Below are 18,809 nucleotides of genomic sequence, written 5' to 3'. Positions count from 1 at the left end.
CTTTGGCCCCAGTTAACACATTGCTTGCCACCCTTCACCACCTCATCACTGACCTTGCGTCATCCTGCACCACTGCCACCTTCCAGGCTCATGCTGGGCTCCAGCTGATGCCACACTCCGTCACTGCCACTGTCCCCACTGTACCAGTTTTACGAACACTCCAGGTACACACTAGCCCTACTCTCTTCCATATTAGGCCGACCCTTCTCCGCGCTGGGCCGACCCTTCTCCGCGCTGGGCCTACTCACCTCCGCGCTGGGTCGACCCACCTCCGCGCTGGGCCGCGCCGGGCCTACCCACCTCCGCACTGGGCCTACCCACCTCCGCGCTGGGCCGACCCACCTCCGCACTGGGCCTATTCACCTCTGCGCTGGGCCTACTCACCTCTGCGCTGGGCCTACTCACCTCCGCACTGGGCCTACTCACCTCCGCGCTGGGCCGACCCTTCTCCGCACTGGGCTGACCCTTCTCCACGCTGGGCCTACTCACCTCCGCGCTGGACCGACCCTTCTCCGCGCTGGGCCGACCCTTCTCCGCGCTGGGCCGACCCTTCTCCGCGCTGGGCCGACCCTTCTCCGCGCTGGGCCGACCCTTCTCCGTGCTGGGCCTACTCACCTCCGTGCTGGGCCTACTCACCTCCGCGCTGGGCCTACTCACCTCCACGCTGGGCCGACCCTTCTCCGCGCTGGGCCTCCTCTCTTTCGCACTGGGCCTACCCTTCTCCGCGCTGGGCCTACCCTTCTCCACGCTGGGCCTACTCACCTCCGCGCTGGGCCTACTCACCTCCACGCTGGGCCGACCCTTCTCCGCGCTGGGCCTCCTCTCTTTCGCACTGGGCCTACTCACCTCCGCGCTGGGCCTACCCTTCTCCGCGCTGGGTCTACTCACCTCTGCGCAGGGCCTATTCTCCTCCATGCAGGGCCTATTCTCCTCTGCAACTATATTCCTGATGAAAAGCTTATGCCCAAAACGCCGACTGTCCTGCTCCTCGGATGCTGCCTGACCTGCTGTGCTTTTCCAGCGCCACACTTTTCAACTCTGCTGTCCTCTGCGCTGGGCCTTCTGTCTTTTGCGTTGATCTCACTCGAGGTCTGCGCTCGGCGCACCTGAGGTCCGTGAGGTCAGTTGCTGATGCCATCGAGCTCAAGAGGTAAGTGAGGAAAATTGAAGATAGAAAAGAGAAAGGAAAAGAAATGCCATCAGAACAGAGGAGGTTTGGCTCAGGGGCCCTACCTCACCACCATCTCGCTTGCTTAGTTTGGTGAATGTTGGATGTTTTTTGGCAACAACTGCTCTAGTCCAATTCATACTTTAATTTTCTATCATCTGTCGGATGGCAGGCTTTGAACTCTGACAGTGAGAGTCATCTTACTGAATAGCTGCAGGACAAACCAGGGCCCCTATGTCATTGATATCTGCTCCAGAAGCCTCCGCATAAACCCCTTCGGCCTGTGTGGAGAGAGACAAACAATGCTCAAGTGTTACTGAGCAGTGAGTGACCTGGCTGCAGATCCAGTGTCAGACAACTCATCTGAAACTCAGCAAATGAGGAGATGATTGCATGGCTTTGGGGATTTGCATACACCAAATAAATTTTCAAAAACTTCTTCAGTTGAGGCAAATACTTCATCCACAGAGAAATATATTCATTTCTGAGGGGTTTGGTTGAGGCAAGCTATTGCTGAGTCAGAAGACTGGAGATTGTAAAAGTATAATGTGATCATTCAAAGAACAGAGGAGAGTGTTTAGATTACATTGCCAACAATGTGGAAACAGGCCCTTCAGCCCAACAAGTCCACACCAACCCTCCAAAGGGTAACCCACCCAGACTCATTCCCCTACCCTATATTTACCCCTGACTAATGTACCTAACACCACGGGCAGTTTAGCATGGCCAATTCACCTGACCTGCACATCTTTGGATTGTGGGAGGAAACCAGAGCAACCCACACAGACAAAAGGGAGAACATGCAAACTCCACACAGTCACCCAAGGCAGGAATTGAACCCAGGTCCCTTGCACTGTGAGGCAGTATTGCTAACCACTGAGCCACTGTGCTGCCTCATGTTAGGGGGGAAACATTTGCATACAGAAGATTAATAAGAAATGAGGCACTGTACCAGAAACAATCGTAGCTTTTAAAAAGGAAATGAATAAGTGATTAAATAAGAGAAACAAACACAAGGTTATGGGGAAAGAGGGCAATGACTAAATGGATATCTCAAACTTGTATAAGTACAATGGGTCAAATTGCCCTTTGGCATCGAAGATGCTACATCACGTTGCAAGATGGGGTTTGTTTACCTGTATATTATTTGATTATATTGACATTGCAGTGTTGATCAAGTATTGCTTTGTAATATTACTGATACTGAAATTGAAAGCTGAATCTTTGTTTCTGAATCCAATTTTCTTGCAACAAACACACGTGTACTATTGTGGAATTTTTAATTACGCCTTCTGCTGGAGAAAACTATCGATGTTGTTTACTGAATTATAGTTTCGAAAGTGTGGATTACACTTAATGGGCATTCTATAACGTCATTCTTTTTAACAGTCTCCAGTAGTTAGCAACAACAGTATTCACCTCTTCAAGATCAACAAGCTCAAATGAGTAGGTATATTAATACTTTTCCAGTACAGTCTAATGCAGACCTTTTGTTTATATACCAGTTGACACCTTATACATTATGGGGGTTGCCTCGGAATACAAGAGCATATTTGGGAGGCGCAAAACCATTAGGTGGAGTGTTCTTTTGTGCGGTGGTGCCTCATCAAAGCAAACCAATCTGGTGAAGGATCATCTGGACTCGGTACATTAACTTGCTCTCTCTCCATGGATACAACCTGACCCGCTATGATTTCCAGCTTTTTTTTGTTTTCAGTATAGATTCCAGCGTCTGCAGTAATTTGTTCCTTCACTATAATTGGATCAGCTTTCCATTTTGAATCGGGATGCGTGTATGTTGACCACCTCGCTGACCCACTTGCACCATAGCTGATCCTTATAAACCTTTCCTCCAGATATGTGAAAGATCCTGACTATGTCAGCCTCTGAATGCAAGGAACACCTATTTTTATGTCTTAGTTACTTCTAACCCTGTAGTTATAAAATGGTTTTCAAATATAGGTGTGGGGGGGGGGGTGGTAAGATTAGATTAGATTCCCTACAGTTTGGCAACAGACCCTTTGGCCCAACCAGTCCACATCAACCCTCTGAAGAGTAACCCACCCAGACCCACTTCCCTATGCCCCTAACACTATGGCAATTTAGCATGGTCAGTTCACCTAACCTGCACATCTTTGGAGTGTGGGAGGAAACAGGAGCACCCAAAGGAAACCCACACAGACACAGGGAGAATGTGCAAACTCCACACAGACAGTCGCCCAAGGCTGGAATTGAACCTGGGACCCTGGTGCAGTGAGCCACCGTGCCACCCCTATCACTAAGGTGATAGGTAAAGGAATAAACAACTTTGCAGACTAAGGTAGTTCTGCCCTACCCACTATCAGTCACCACTGGAACAAAATAGCTTCAGAATTAATGGGAATGTACAGAAGTTCTAAATATTTAGCATTTTGATACTAAATAAATTCACATCTTTATTGTATATTGTTAATAAATTATTAGTTTTGGGCAGGAGCAAAAACATTAATACTTTAATATTATAAATATTAATATTACAAGAGAATGTACATGTTAGAAACATTATATCACAATCTTCTGAGAAATAAATTCTTGTTGCTTATCTGTAATAATGAAACAAAAGCAAGAATATCATCTGTGTTGCTGATGAAACTACATTGTTGTTGCTCACAACATCATTGTTGTGAATGATGACTTGTGCTGAGCTTACTGGAGCTGATCTGGTTGTATAGAATCATGCAAGTGCTGGGGTTGAGATTTTTAGCGTGGTCTCATGGAAGGCCATTATGCTTATTGGCTAATATTTTAGACCAACTGTTCCTTGAACTGATGTTCTAGTCTCGATTATTGTAATAAATATATGTAACATATTCTCATTATTTGGGAATATGTTTTGTTTAGAAGTAGAGATAAATGGAGTTTGGTTTCAATTCTGTGAAGGTAACTTTTTGAAAAGAAGTCAGAAAGTCAATTTGAACAGTGACCTAATTACATTGTAACCAAGAAAGCAAGTGATTTAGTGAAGTGCCTAGCTAAGTAACTGTGATGTTCGTCTTGTTGAGTTAATGATAGAGAAAACAAAACAGTGGCCTTTAGTTTAGTTTGTTTTTAGTTCAGAAGAATTTGGAGTTCAGATTAGGAAAACTGTTTTTACATTAGCAGAAGAATTTTGTTTGGGAAATCTCCAAGCTGTGAGAGTTTGCATAGTGTTTCAAGTTATCAGAACTGATCCAAGGTTTGGGTATCAAAACTAGAAAACAACCATAAATTATCTCAGCAATGCAAACCGTCTGTTTTGGAAAAAAATTAGAGTCGAGATGGGAATGATATTTCTCTGGGATTGAGTATCTGTAACCTATATTGCTAGAAAGCAGGTTGAAGCATTGTATTGCTATTTATGTTACATTTTCTGAGCTATAGCTTTTTTTTGCATACACTTGTATTCACATAAGGTCGCAAATGGTCCTTAACAGAGGAACACATTTCAGTAACTAACCACCATGGGAATCAACTGCAAAATTAACTTATGACCTATCAAGCCAGGTTCTACTCCGGGATCTGTCTTGTCCAACATTCAGTTGGCTGGGATCATAATATTCTCCAAGTAAATTCCTGGATGGTCTCCTACACTCTACCCTTCACAAACTTATTCTTGTTGAAAAATGTGGCACTGGAAAAGCACAGTAGGTCAGGCAGCATCCGAGGAGCAGGAGAATCGACATTTTGGGCATAAGTCCTCCATCACATTCCTTCATTGGTTAGTTCAGATAGCTGATGGCTGATCTGTGATGAAGAGTGATACCACAGTATGGATTCAATTCCCAGAATGGCTGAGGTTACTATGAAGGACTCTCATTCTCAATCTCTCCCCTTGCCTAAGTTGTAGAGATCCTTTGGTTAAACCATCACCTCTCTTCTGTGTAATGAGAGAGCATATCAATGGTCCATTAGGACTGTAGTGACTTTACCTTCACCTCTCCAAAGTTTGTTGACTGTGTCCATAGTTGCATCAAAACCCATTCATAATTAACGTCTCTCTACTCAGTAACCTACATTAACTTTAGGTTAAGCAATGCCTCTTTTGTAAATTCACATCTTTGTTTTTAAATCACTCTATGGCCTTGCTTTGGTGTGCTTTATTTTGTTGCAGGTGATATATCAATAAAAGTTTCTGTTGTTGATGGACCTTGATAACTCTCTTTTCTGCTGTGTAGACAACATGGGAATTAGGTTATGTTATACAATTATTCATTCCTGGGATATTAATGGAGTAACAGCTGACTCACTTTTGCTGAAACAATATTTATAGATATGGGGAGAGGCAATGACCATGTGGTATTGTTGCTAGGACACTAATCTAGAACCTCAGCTAATGTTTTGGGGAACTGAGTTTGAATCTTGCCATGACAGATGGTGGAATTTAAATTTGATTTTTAAACAAAGCTGGAGTTAAAAATCTACTGATGACTATGAAACCATTGCCAATTGTCAGAAACATTCATCCGGACTACTAATGTCCTTCAGGAAAGAAAACCTGCCATCCTCACCTGGTCTGGCCTACATGTGACTCCTGACTCACAACAATGTAGTTAACTCTCAACTGTGCCCTGAAATGACCAAGTTAGCACTCTGTTCAAGGACAGCTAGAGACAAACTACTAATATTGATCTTGCTTTGTGCCCCTCCTGTGCAGCTGTAACCTTGTGTGCCCCGCACTGTCTAAGCACCCTATGATCTGTATGTCCTTGTTTGCTATGATCTGCCTGTACTCCTCAGAAAACAAAACTTTTCACTGTACGTAGGTACACGTGACAACAATAAATCAAATGGTGACCAACCAGCAAATGAATGGTTGAAAAATAATATGGTGCTTTTGTTTAGAGATAATTGATATCTAGTTGTGCTTGTTTGATACATGCTTTGAATAGATAATAAGATAAAGCATCTCAACAGCCACATGAGAACAATAAAAGGATTGAATAAAGCTCTCAAGATTTGAAACTTGGCTCATTTTATTTGAAGCTTTTGAGTCACCTTTCCCAATATTCATTAGGAGCAAAGTAAGAGCATTTCATACAATAATGTCACCAAATCTTGCCCTTTCTTATTGGGAATTAGTTTAGATTCAAAGTTGAAGATTAGATTACTTACAGTGTGGAAACAGGCCCATCGGCTCAACAAGTCCACACCGACCCGCCGAAGCGCAACCCACCCATACCCTTACATTCTTTTGGATCATTCTTTTGGAATTGCCCAAGTTTCTTATGATAATCAAGTGCAATATTTGTTTATTTGCATGCCTTTAAAGGTGCCTTGAGTATCTATTAGCACATTGGTTCCTAGCTGTTGCCCATAAACAGCTAGGAACCAATTTACCAAGAAAGAATTGTTATGTATAAGTGTTCCAGGGGATGATCATCACAGCTACACTGGGGAGTCTAGTGATGTGTAACAGGGCATTAGCCTAAAGCAGGCTTCTCACCAGTGTGGTGAGCTGTAACAAACACAATATGCTCTAATCTTTCCAAGTCTAAAATGTGACAATTTCTAACATATGGAAAGATAACCTGAAGGCAACATATTACCTAGTCCTTTTGAAGTGAAGGTTTCCTGTAGTCTCAAATCTTCAATAAATTCTTTAAGGCTGCAGTTTTACAATATAATTAACTGAAAATTCTGTCTCTGAATTTGTAAGATTTCTGCTCAGCTAGTTTTTAAAAATAAGTTAATAATCTCCATCCAGTAGACAAAACGGAGTTGTTTACCAATGCTGAACAAAGCTAACGCATTCAAAATTCACAATCACTGTGAGCAGAATTATTTTTGCAAATATGCAAACCTAAACCAATGAACTAGAACATAGAACATAGAAGGATACAGCGCAGTACAGGCCCTTCGGCCCTCGATGTTGCGCCGACCGAATCCTACCTAACCTATACTAGCCCAATAACTTCCAAATGCCTATCCAATGCCTGCTTAAATGACCATAAAGAAGGAGAGTTCACCACTGATACGGGCAGGGCATTCCATGAACTCACAACCCGCTGTGTGAAGAATCTACCCCTAACATCTGTCCTATACCTACCACCCCTTAATTTAAAGCTATGTCCCCTAGTAACACCTGACTCCATTAGCGGTAAAAAAACTATTCTCTAAATTTCAAGCTCTAGCTCTCTCTATCTTTCTCTCTGTCTGTGCTTTCTCTCTGTTTCTGTCTCTGTCTCTGCCTCTTGTGCTTCAGAACAAAGGTTTCAGATTCTTTCTAATAGCCCCAGCAACACTTGGAGTAGTAGGGTTTTTGCATGGTAGGATAGGGAGAAGATTCAGAGGATGGCAATGCAGGAAAATACAAGCTTGCGATTATAGAACTTGATGTTTGATGTGAGGCATCTTGCACGGTTTAACGTCCCAATTGGTGGCTACATAGTCGCGTACACCCGCTGTCCACCTCCCTTTCCTTTTTCCAACATGTTTCTCAAATCCCAAATTTGAGGAATTTTTCTATTACCACTCCTAATAGCTCCTCTCTGGGTTCAGTGTAAGTTTTGGTTTGTCTTTGAGAAATTTCTTGAAGTACTTAAAGAGAAAATGGAAGTTGTCAATGTTGGTTTTTGTTTTTCAATTTTTACAGCTTGAATTAAATACTAGTTGGTATTAAATGTGCATGGAACAGTGCCTTTTTGTAGTAGAGCTTCCAGGCACAGGCAGCTTTTTATTTAGTGAACCCAACAATTTGTATTGTATGTAATTTGCAGACAGTCATTGCTTGCTAAGTCTGGCAGCCTTTTGTGCAATACAGTTTGACCTTTCAAAGCAAAGGCAACATGGCTGGGTAGATCAGTCACAATTTATTAGATTGCTTGATGAATTTTATTCAATTGACCTTTTCTTTTACTTAATGTGTCCAGACAAGTTCTGCAAAGTACTGACTGCACACTTTGAAAGAACCTTGGAGGGTGATAATTCACATTCATGGCGCATTGTATAAGTGTTTATCTAGAGTCTGGGACCATTCTCTTTGATTGGGAGGGTATTCAAGTATTTTTAGTTTTCACAAGCAGTGAACAATTGAATCCTGGGAATTATAGTCCCATTAGGCAGACATTAGGTATGGGTGAGATGCTTGACTGGATCATAAGATGCTCTTTATGATTGCTTGAATGAATAAAAGGTCAGCTGAACCAAATAACATAGCTTTTCGGAACATGGGGGAAGGCCATGTCTTAATCATTTGCTCGAATGTTTGAATGATCTACAAGGTTAGTCCACCACTATCCTTGTAGACATATAATTGAGCAATCAGCCTGTGGAAAAAGCCCTTCTAAACAGATTACACTGCATGAGAGATTCTTCTGCAGCCAGTGCTATGTTGCTAGAATGGCTTAAGAATTGGCTGAATAAATGTGAGCAGGAAGTTGCCTTTAAGAGTTTTTGAATCTGCTTGAAGATCCATTAAAAGTGTAATTCCACTTGGATTAATTGATTGTTTCTTTTTAAAGATTGTCAAAAATGAGCTGTTTGGGCAAATGATCCCCAAGTCTATAGGTTCTGTAACTTCACGCACATGCGTACACAGATATACAAGCATACACATATACATGTGTACATACACTCTCTCTCTCCTGACTGAATTGGCTATTTCTTGGCTTTAACTTAGATCAGTGCAGAGTCAAACATGTTTGAAATGTACACTGAGTGTGTTCACACATGGCATGGAACAAAACTGACAGTTGTTGTGAAAGAAGAAACTTACTGTTACAGTTCACAAGAATCATGACCAATGCCAAAATATCTTAAGAGAAGTGCTGAAATCAGGGGTTTCAACTATTTCCATTTGACTGGTCAGTCAGTCAGTCACCAGAGGAGAAAGTGAGGCCTGCAGATGCTGGAATCAGAATCAAGAGTGTGATGCCGGAAAAGCACAAAGTTAACGTTTCCAAATGCCAACCCACCTGCTTCTCGGATGCTGCCTGACCTGCTGTGCTTTTCCAGCACCACACTTTTCACCAGTAACCAGAGGAGACATAAGGCTTTCATAAGAGCCAGGGAAGCTGAGAAATATTCTTACTTCATATGGGCAATTAACAAGACTAGACCATGAACTGGCGGAAACAATTTGAGGAGATTTGGCATATGGCAGCTTCAAGGCAACTTGCTAAATGCTGCAATCCTTTAAGGCATTTAAAGGACTTGAGCCTTGACTTCACATGGCACTGGGTGAAAATACAGAGGAAATGCTAGACACTTATTTTGTACGCTAACCAACTCTGGGAGCCACAGCTGAGAGCAGAAACATCAGTCCTAAATATTTGAACACTGGTAGGGGAATCCCTGATCAGTGGGGCAATGTATGATTTTGCACAGAGCCTGATGACGTTCTGAAGAAGCATCACTGGACTTGTATTATTAACTCTGCCTTCTCCCACAGATGCAGCCCGACCTGCTGATTTTCTCCTGCAATTTCTATTTTTGATATGATTTTGGTGATCTTCCAACAAGCCATGAAGTGAGCTGAAGTGTCAAACTCAGCAACGATACTTCAGTTTACGTTCCAGAGATGGTTTTCCATACCCGGGGTGGGGGTGTGGTGGTTGGGGGGGTTGGGTGCAGTGTTTGTCAACCTAAGCACCAGTCACTTGATTTTGACAGACAGAATGGAGGCTTCACTTGTGAAAGTGAGCTGTGAAACTCAAGCGCCCTGTTGCTAATTAAAATCTTTCTGCTTTTGGATCTGAGTCTTACTGCTTGTACATATCCAAATCTTGATACTCATTGGCATGGCTTTCTTGTAAAATTAGAATGTTTAAAATTGCATTCACGTTACAATTTTGAGTTTAAAAAGGGCACCTCTTTTGGGTAAAATGTGAAACCAATAATTTTTATTGTAAAATGGAGTGACAACAGAAACACCTGCTTTAAGAGGGAATAGTTCTGAAATCAATTGATCTTTGTACAAACTACATTTGAAAGCAAATCTACCTTTTCACCAACAAAATGAATTGTGGGAAGACTTTTCTAGCATTCCTGAGTGTGTTTAATATTTGCCCATTTCCCACTCTGTGTTATCCTGTTTCGGGCAAAGTTGCATCTCCCGCAGATCTGGGATTGATTGATGGAGTTAATTGAATCAATGCATTTGTAAAGAATGTTTCAAATACCTATAATTTCCTTCAAACCTCAGTGGCCCTTAAAATTGCTGTATTAAATGTATTGGGAAATTTTAACTGTTTTTCCATTAACAAGCTGACACTGATGTTTTAACTTAATTTAACTATCCTGATCATCTGATTCTTCCGTTTTATCATTCGTCACCTATCCTTTGGATGCATTATAAAATATTCTGGGGTCTAGTCTCTAACCAATAACTTTGGTATCTTTTTAAAGGCTGTTGCCTATTTGAATAAATTTGTCAGTGAGACACTTGCATTAATTTGTGGCACAGTGGCTAGCACTGCTGCCTCACAGCGCCTGAGACCCGGGTTCAATTCCCGACTCAGGCGACTGACTGTGTGGAGTTTGCACGTTCTCCCCGTGTCTGCGTGGGTTTCCTCCGGGTGCTCCGGTTTCCTCCCACAGTCCAAAGATGTGCGGGTCAGGTGAATTGGCCATGCTAAATTGCCCGTAGTGTTAGGTAAGGGGTAAATGTAGGGGTATGGGTGGGTTTCGCTTCGGCGGGTCGGTGTGGACTTATTGGGCCGAAGGGCCTGTTTCCACACTGTAAGTCTAATCTAATCTAATTTAGTACCTCAACCTCAAATATTTTGAAGAGCCTCCTGTACAAATACAATTTCTTTGAAGTGCCATTACTTCCCTTGTGGATTGAAGTTAACTGCTTTTTTTATAAACAAACAAAAGTACTCAAAAACAAAACAAAACAAAGCAAAGAACTGCAGATGTTGGAAATCTGAGACAAAAACAAAAATTTCTGGAGAAACTCAGCAGATCCAATAGTATCTGTGGAGAGAAAGCAGAGTTCATGCTTTGAGTGCCATTCTTCAGAACTGATGGGAGCTTGGAAGAAGTAGTGTATATTCTGAAGCCAGAGGTGCCGGTGTTGGACTGGGGTAGACAAAGTTAAAAATCACTCAACACCAGGTTATACCCTCCAACAGATTTATTTGGAAGTACTAGCTTTCAGAGCACAGCTACCTGATGAAGGAACAGCATTCCGAAAGCTAGTACTTCCAAATAAACCTGTTGGACTATACCTTGATGTTGTGTGATTTTTAACCAAGTATATTCTGAAGATGGATTGGGGGAAAGGAAACCATGATTGGTGAAGATGGAGCCCAGAGAGAGGGAGAGCTGCAGTCAAGCAGGCAGGGCGATGGATAATGGTGAACCAGAAAGAGAGAAAAGCTGGTAAGAGGGACCATGAGTATGTGAGAATGGGTTCGCTGTGAACGAAAGCAGCCCATATCATGACAGGACCAGGGCTGTGGGGTAGGTAAATGTTATGGAAGGTGTTCAGGCCCACCAGCCCATTTTCACCTAAATGTCCCTATTACCAGCTTTTCTTCCTCCTGGCTCATGTTAAAACATCCCTTTGTGTGCCAGACCAATGTCCACTCTCCCTGGATTCCATCTCCATCTATTGAGTACTCCTAACTCCCCCACCCCTTTTCAGCATATATACCACTCTTTCCCATCTACCATCAGTTCTGAAGAAGGGCCACTGGACTCATAAATGTTAACTCTGCTTTTTCTCCATGGATATTGCTAGACCTGTTGAGTTTGTCCAGAAATTTCTGTTTGTGACTAAAGGCATAGAATCCCTACAGTGTGGAAGCAGGCCATTTGGCCTATCGAGTCCACGCCGACCCTCTGAAGAGCATGCCACCCAGGCCCATCGCCCCCACCCTATAACCCTGCATTTCCCATGGCTAATCCACCTAGTTTCATATCCCTGGACAGTATGGGCAATTTAGCATTACCACCTGATCTGCACATTCTTGGACTATGGGAGGAAACCAGAGCACCCAGATGTTACCCATGCAGAGAATGTGCAAACTCCACCAAGGCAGTCACCCAGGGGTGGAATCAAACCCAGGTCCCTGATGCTGTGAGATAATAGTGTCAGTCATCATGCCACCCTGAAGTTAGCATTGCCCCACTTAAAGAACCTGAGTGTTCCATCAGGGAACTTTCACAGCATTCTTACATTTTACCATGAATCAGTTAAATGCTCTTTTTTTAAAAATCCTGCCTACAGGTCTGTTCAGAGCAGCAGTCCCCAGTGGTGCATCCACTGGCATTTATGAAGCACTAGAACTTCGAGATGGTGACAAGACGCGATTTTTGGGCAAAGGTAGGTCAGCTTGCTCACCTTGTTTCTCAGTTGCAATATGAACTTTGTGAGCATGTGGAGTTCATTGGAGGAACCAAACCTTCATTGGGGAACATTAACTTTCCTGAAAACTGACCTGAGGCAGATTACAGGAAAACTCCACCCAGAATGTAAATTTGTTTTGCCTGCGACTGCAAGTACATATTGCTGGCTACCCCACGATATGGTTTTCACGTTTTAATGTGCAGAGTGCTATAATTTAACCAAATGCATGGGTTAGTTTAGATGATTTTTAAATCTTTTAAGTCCAGGTATGAGATAAATGAACCAGTTTTAACATTTTAATACCGGTTGAAGATGGGACTACTGTTGCAGGTTCTGTTCGATATTCTTTAAAGGCCATGCCAAAAGCATCAATTCATCAGGGAGCTAATAACTTGTGATAAGGACATGCCCTGCTCAGGTTTTGATGCTATTAGTAATGGTGAGTAATTTAATTGACTTTCTGTTCTTTGACAGTACCATTTATAGTTGGCAGCTTCTGCTTGCAGTTTTAATGCAGGGGATCAGCAGAAATTCATCCCTTGTGTGCTATGTGCAGCCTTGAGGTAAATGCTGTTCCAAAGCAGTTTGTGTATCTAGGGTGACATTAGAGTGATTTGTACCGTGCACTTGTGATGTTTGCACAACCTGAATCTCGATGTTTAAAAAGCAAACTTCTGCTGGCATTCCTGGTGGGTGCTAATGGCAGTGAATTTATTATTGTCTGGTTGTGTGTTTATGGTGTTTGCGTCTTAGTATTCCACTGGCATGGCTTTCTTTGCTGTCAATGGAATGTTAATATTGCATCAACAACCTGCCAAAGTTTAAGTAGATTGCTAGTCTGTTGAAGATGCAAGGCTGTGGTTGTGCATTGCTTAAACACTCTGAGCTCCAAAAACAGAAATTTGTCTTTATACGACGCCTTTTAACGTCGTAAAACAAGATGCTCCTCTGCATAATCTGGCAGGGATTTGCTCTCAACCAATGGCAGAAATTTTGCAACAGCTTGTTAAAGCTTAGACAAATGGGTAAGGAGTGTTCTAAACTAGAGAGAGAGGTTTAGAGAGGGTAAAGAAAAGCTGGTGAAAGAGGTGAACCGCACAAAGCCAGAATTGGACAGATGTAGAATTCTTGCAGGTTTGCAAGGCTAGAGGAGGGTAGAGATGAGAAAGGATCTTCTATCAGAAACTGATGCTGATTGTGGATCTCTTGTTCTGTTCCAGGTAAATTGCAATTTATCACAAACTAGCAACCAAGCCTGGCACATTCCTGAAGCTATTGACCAAAAGAACAACAATTCTATTTTGATTCAATATTCACATTTCAGCACTGTGCATAATTCATGTGGGGCGACAGAGTGGCTCAGTGGTTAGCACTGCTGCCTGGGACCTGGATTCAATTCCAGACTCGGGCGACTGTCTGTGTGGAGTTTGTACATTTGCCCCATGTCCGCGTGGGTATCCCCCGGATGCTCCGGTCTCCTCCCACTGTCCAAAGATGTGCAGGTTAGGTGAATTGGCCATGCTAAATTGCCCATAGTATTCAGGGACGTGTAGGTTAGGTGCATTAATCGAGGGTAAAATATAGATTAGTGGGGTGGGGTCTGGGTCTGGGTAGGTAGCTCTTCAGAGGGTCGGTGTGGACTTGTTGGGCCGAAGGGCCTGTTTCTGCGCTGTAGGGGTTCTATGTGTAAATCATTTCACATGTATTTTGAAATGCAGAAGGTTGGCTTATATAAGCAACTTAAGTTGGGATCACTCTTCATAGGCAACGCTATTTGATCATGCCCTACGTGACTGAGAAAGGCTGGGAGGTGATGGCCGAGAAGTAATCTCGTAGGTTTGTTAATCCAGAGACCCAAGTAATATTCTGGGGCAGGGTTTGAATCTCACCAATCGTGGAATTTGAATGTCTTAAAAAATTGGAATTGTCTAATGATGGCCATGAAACCATTGTTGATTGTTTGGGAAAATCCCATCTGGTTCACTAATGTCCTTTCGGGAAGTAAGATGCCATCCTTACCTGGTCCGGACTGCATGTAACTCCAGATCCACAGCAACGTGGTTGACTCTTAACTGCCCCTGAGATGGGCAATAAATGTTGGCCCGGCAAGCAATATCCTCATCCCATGAATGAATTTTAAAAATGCAAATACTTTAATCAATAATTCTCATGAGATTTTATGCCTGAATCTTTTTCTTCTTAATTCATAATATCTCTACAATCGGGGAGCAGACCATTCAGCCCACACTGACCCACCAAAGGCCACCCCACCTAGTCCCCAGTATTTCCCATGGCTAACCCACCTCACCTTAGGCTATGGGCAATTTAGCATGGTCGATCCACCTCACCTGCACATCTTTGCACTGTGGGAGGAAATCCACGCAGACACGGGGAGAATATGCAAACTCCACACACAGTCAGCCAAGACTGGATTCGAACGCAGGTCCCTGTGAGGCAGTAATACTAACCACTGAGCTACCATCTGGGTGATGTGATTGTCAAGGCCGGCGTTTGTTGCTCATCCCTATCTGCCCTTAAACTGAGTGGCTTGCTAGTCAACCACTTTGGTGTGGGTCTGGAGATCAACAGATTTCCTTTGCTAAAGAACACTAGTGAACCAGATGATTTTTTTTACAACAATTAATGGTAATTTCATGGTTACCATTACTTAGACCAGCACAGTTGTTCAATTTTGTTACTTTAATTTGAATTCCATCCATTGCTATGGCTCTGGATTATTAGGCCAGTGACATTACCAGCACACCATCATCTCCCTTTAATCTTTCCCAACACAAAGCTGTTATCCATGATCTGGCTTTTGAAGGGTCTTTGAGCTTTTGGGACAAATGAAAATCTATGAAATAACAGCACTGAAGGTTCCATCTGATGCATTTTCCATACAATAGTAGATAACAGGAGCAGGTATAGGCCACTCAGTCCCTCAAACCTGCTCCACCATTCAATATGATTATGGCTGATTCTCTATCTCAATGCTGTGTTCAAGCTTTCTACCCAAGTTCTTTGATGTCTTTAAGAACAAAACATTTTTCAATCTCTTTCTTGAAGATAGTCAGTGACCCAGCCTCGACAGCCTTCTGTGGGAGTGAATTCCACAGGTTGACCACCCACTGTATGAAGAAATGTTTCCTCATCTCAGCCCTAAATGGCCCACTCCATATCCTAGAAAACCAAACAAGGGAAACATCCGACCTAAATCCATTTGGCCCAGCCCTGTTAGATGTTTATACATTTAGAGTCATAGGGTCATATATCACAGAAACAGACTCTTTGGTCCAACTTGTCCACGCTGACCCAATTTCCCAAACTAAAGTGGGGCCATTTGCCTGTGTTTGGCCTATATCCCTCTAAATCTTTCCTAGTCACGTACCTGTCCAAATGTCTCTTAAATATTGTAACTGTACCTGCATCTACCATTTCCTCTGGGAGTTCATTCCACTTATGAACTGGGTGAAGAAGTTGCCCCTCAGGTCCCTCTTGAGTCTTTCCCCTCTCCTTAAAATTATGCCTCTAGTTTTGAATTCCCCTACCCTGGGGAAAGCACCTTTGGTATTCACCTTATCTATACCCCTCATGATTTTTATGGACCTCTAAGATCACACCTCAACCTACTCTGCAAGGAAAAAGGTCCCAGCCTATCCAGCCTCTCTTGATAACTCAAACACTCCCATTCCCAATAACTTCCTGGGAAATCTTTAACCCCCTCATCCTTCTAAATTAGTGAATACAGGCCCAGGCCTAGATAACACCAATCCCTTTATACAACTGTCTTGCCATCCCCCAGTGAACATTTACTGCACTCTCTCAATGGCAAGTGTATTCCCTCTTAGGCAGAGAGACCAAAACGGCACACAATACTCCAGATAGTCCAATTTTCCATATCATCAGATATCCTGTTTTATAACCTAACTGCACAGAAATGCTGACACAGTTTGTGTTTTCTTTACCTATTCAGCCTATTCTGAGGACTGAGAAGATCTGCTCTGGTGAAGAGTCATCTAGACTCTGTTATGGACCAGGCCAGATCCCCTCAGAACATTTCAAGAAAGTAGCCCAGACCCTAACTTGGCTAGTTATTTTAAGCAGGTATAAAGTAGATATTCCAGGAGAGATACCGTTGGCCCAACCAACCACTTGGCTTTAAACAAAACAGAATTTATCTGCAAGATTACAAAATGAAACACATAAGAGAACTATAGAGAATAACTAAACCTATCTGAAAACCCAACATATTATCCCAATTTAATGATGCTGTTCCAAATACTTGCAACAATCCCAATAAACATCCCTTGGCCAAAAAGGGAAAATCAAGTACAGGTTTTTACCGGAGAGGTGTCAGAGAGAGATGATCAGCATGGACCTGTTTCTTTGGGTACAACAGCTGGGAGCAAGCTCTATGCAAACTGGGTCAGTGTCGCGTACTTGACTGACTGCTTTCAGTGAACAGCTAAACCGCTAAAACCAAACCAAACCGAAGAAAAGCTGACCTGGGAGAACTTGCTACTCCTCTTTCATTGTACTAGTGCTTTTTTTTTTAAACTTAAAAGCTTCCTCAAGTAGATGAACCCCAGACCTTTCAGAGCTTGTTTTTACAACCAAGGACACCCTAATCTTGTTCAACAGCTTGAAACATTAGCTTGCTGTCTCTCCATGGATGCTGTTGATCCACTGTGACTTCCAGCATTTTTTTTTTTGTTTTCATCACATGAGGTGAGTCCTTGGTTATAATGTACATGGGAGCCAAACTGAACTTGTATAAGTTGCTTGTATGCTGCCTTTGCTTTTACACAGCGCTTAATTTTCCCCACAATATATGAGGAAATGAAGATGGGAAGGCTTTGAAGTTTGTAGGTCATGAACGAAAGTCTTTCTTGGCTTGCAATATGAGTGAGGGGAGAAGGTTGCCAGGGCTGTAGAAGATACTCTTACTACCTTGCCCTCACGGATCTGGTCAATGTGATTCAGACCAGGTACAACACCAACCCAGTGTTATTGTAAAGTCAATGTGCAATGCCAATTATGTGCCTAGGAAGTGAATTAAAATGCTACCTTCCACCCCCCCCCCACCTTTGACTTCTAACATCACCTTCGGTCATGCCCAAAGCAATACTATGAACTTTTTCAGTCTCCATACCAACTGTTCTCTGATTTGCATGGCACTGTTGGATCAAATTGTTGAGTGTTCCTCCACAGCTCATTCTGCTTCTATTTGCTTTTGAAGATTTCCATGTAAAATCTTTTTCTGATTCATATCAAATCTGCTAGAGCAGGTGAGAGAACTTGGGAGTCAATATTTAATTTCATTAGTTTTATATGCTCCAGTTTAGAAACAAAATGGTTTTCTTGATGTTACCAAATAAACACTTCGTAATTGCAATGTTTGATTCTGGATTTGCACTTTCTTTCTAAAGTGAGGGTCTGGCATTGTATCTCCGCAATCATAACCACACCCTTTTAGCACTTTTTAAAAGCTTATGTTTCCAAAGTGCTTTAACATAATAACCAGTTTGTCATTACCTCTGTGGGCAATGGATATAACACTCATTTTATAGTATTGGTTCTTTCTGTATCGCAAATAAGACAGATTTAGTGTCTCCACAGCCAAAACCATGTCATGACTTTGATTTCCATGATATCTTTTTGCAGTTGCAACTATCTGCCTACACTGGGATGGTTCCTGTGAAGGAATTGACACTCGCACCACTTCTGAGCAACAGTGTAAATGTGCTTGCTATGCTTCGATCTGCTTTGCAATCTAACAAATTGGATTCAGCAAACAGTCTTTTCATCAAATTGGAAGCAGTTCTTCATTAGCGACATATCGCAATGAGTCTTAAGTTAGATCTGTAGTGATTGGAATGAGGTCAGCCAGGTGGACCTTTTAGAATATGAGTTCCCTGACTGGGGCTGTTAACCTGATCCAATCAGGGACCCCTAGCTGACAGATATAAACCGAAGTGACAGGGGTTCAGCTCACTCTGGGAGCAGGCTCTATGATATCTGGATCAGTGCCATGTACTATGCATCTGCAAATAAAGGATGCTTGATGATGGGATACTGGCCTCAATGGAGTTACTTCAGGACACAGTCAATTATGTTGGCTCTCTTATCCAGTGTCACCTTGACCTCACCCTTGTATGGATCAGTTTTCCTTTCCAATGTTTTCTGTTCAACTGAACCTCCTTTTTTTACTTTTGCCAGGTGTCTCGCGAGCTGTTAAGTATATTAACCAGTTCCTTGGACCTGCTCTATGTAGCCAGGTAACCGGTGCATCTGTGGTGACGTTAACCAAGCAAGCATGTGTTTTGCCAA

The 18,809-nt window shown here is 42.6% G+C and overlaps 1 protein-coding gene across 4 annotated transcripts in view; it reads left to right on the top strand.

The window, feature by feature from the left end:
- eno1a (enolase 1a, (alpha)) overlaps nucleotides 1-18,809 on the top strand; it is an 80,867-nt gene that overhangs the window by 14,921 nt on the left and 47,137 nt on the right. For 3 of the 4 annotated variants that reach the window (XM_060852390.1, XM_060852392.1, XM_060852393.1), the window contains exon 3: nucleotides 12,360-12,455. In XM_060852390.1, the coding sequence (XP_060708373.1) occupies nucleotides 12,360-12,455 (96 nt within the window). Of the gene's footprint in view, nucleotides 1-12,359; nucleotides 12,456-18,698; nucleotides 18,758-18,809 lie in introns of all 4 variants that reach the window. The other variant, XM_060852391.1, reaches the window with a different exon arrangement.

This window comes from Hemiscyllium ocellatum, chromosome 37, assembly GCF_020745735.1.
Source record: "Hemiscyllium ocellatum isolate sHemOce1 chromosome 37, sHemOce1.pat.X.cur, whole genome shotgun sequence".
NCBI classification, from domain to species: domain Eukaryota; kingdom Metazoa; phylum Chordata; class Chondrichthyes; order Orectolobiformes; family Hemiscylliidae; genus Hemiscyllium; species Hemiscyllium ocellatum.
The sequence above is the reverse complement of the archived record's forward strand: the minus strand, read 5'-3'. Positions and strand labels throughout refer to the sequence as shown.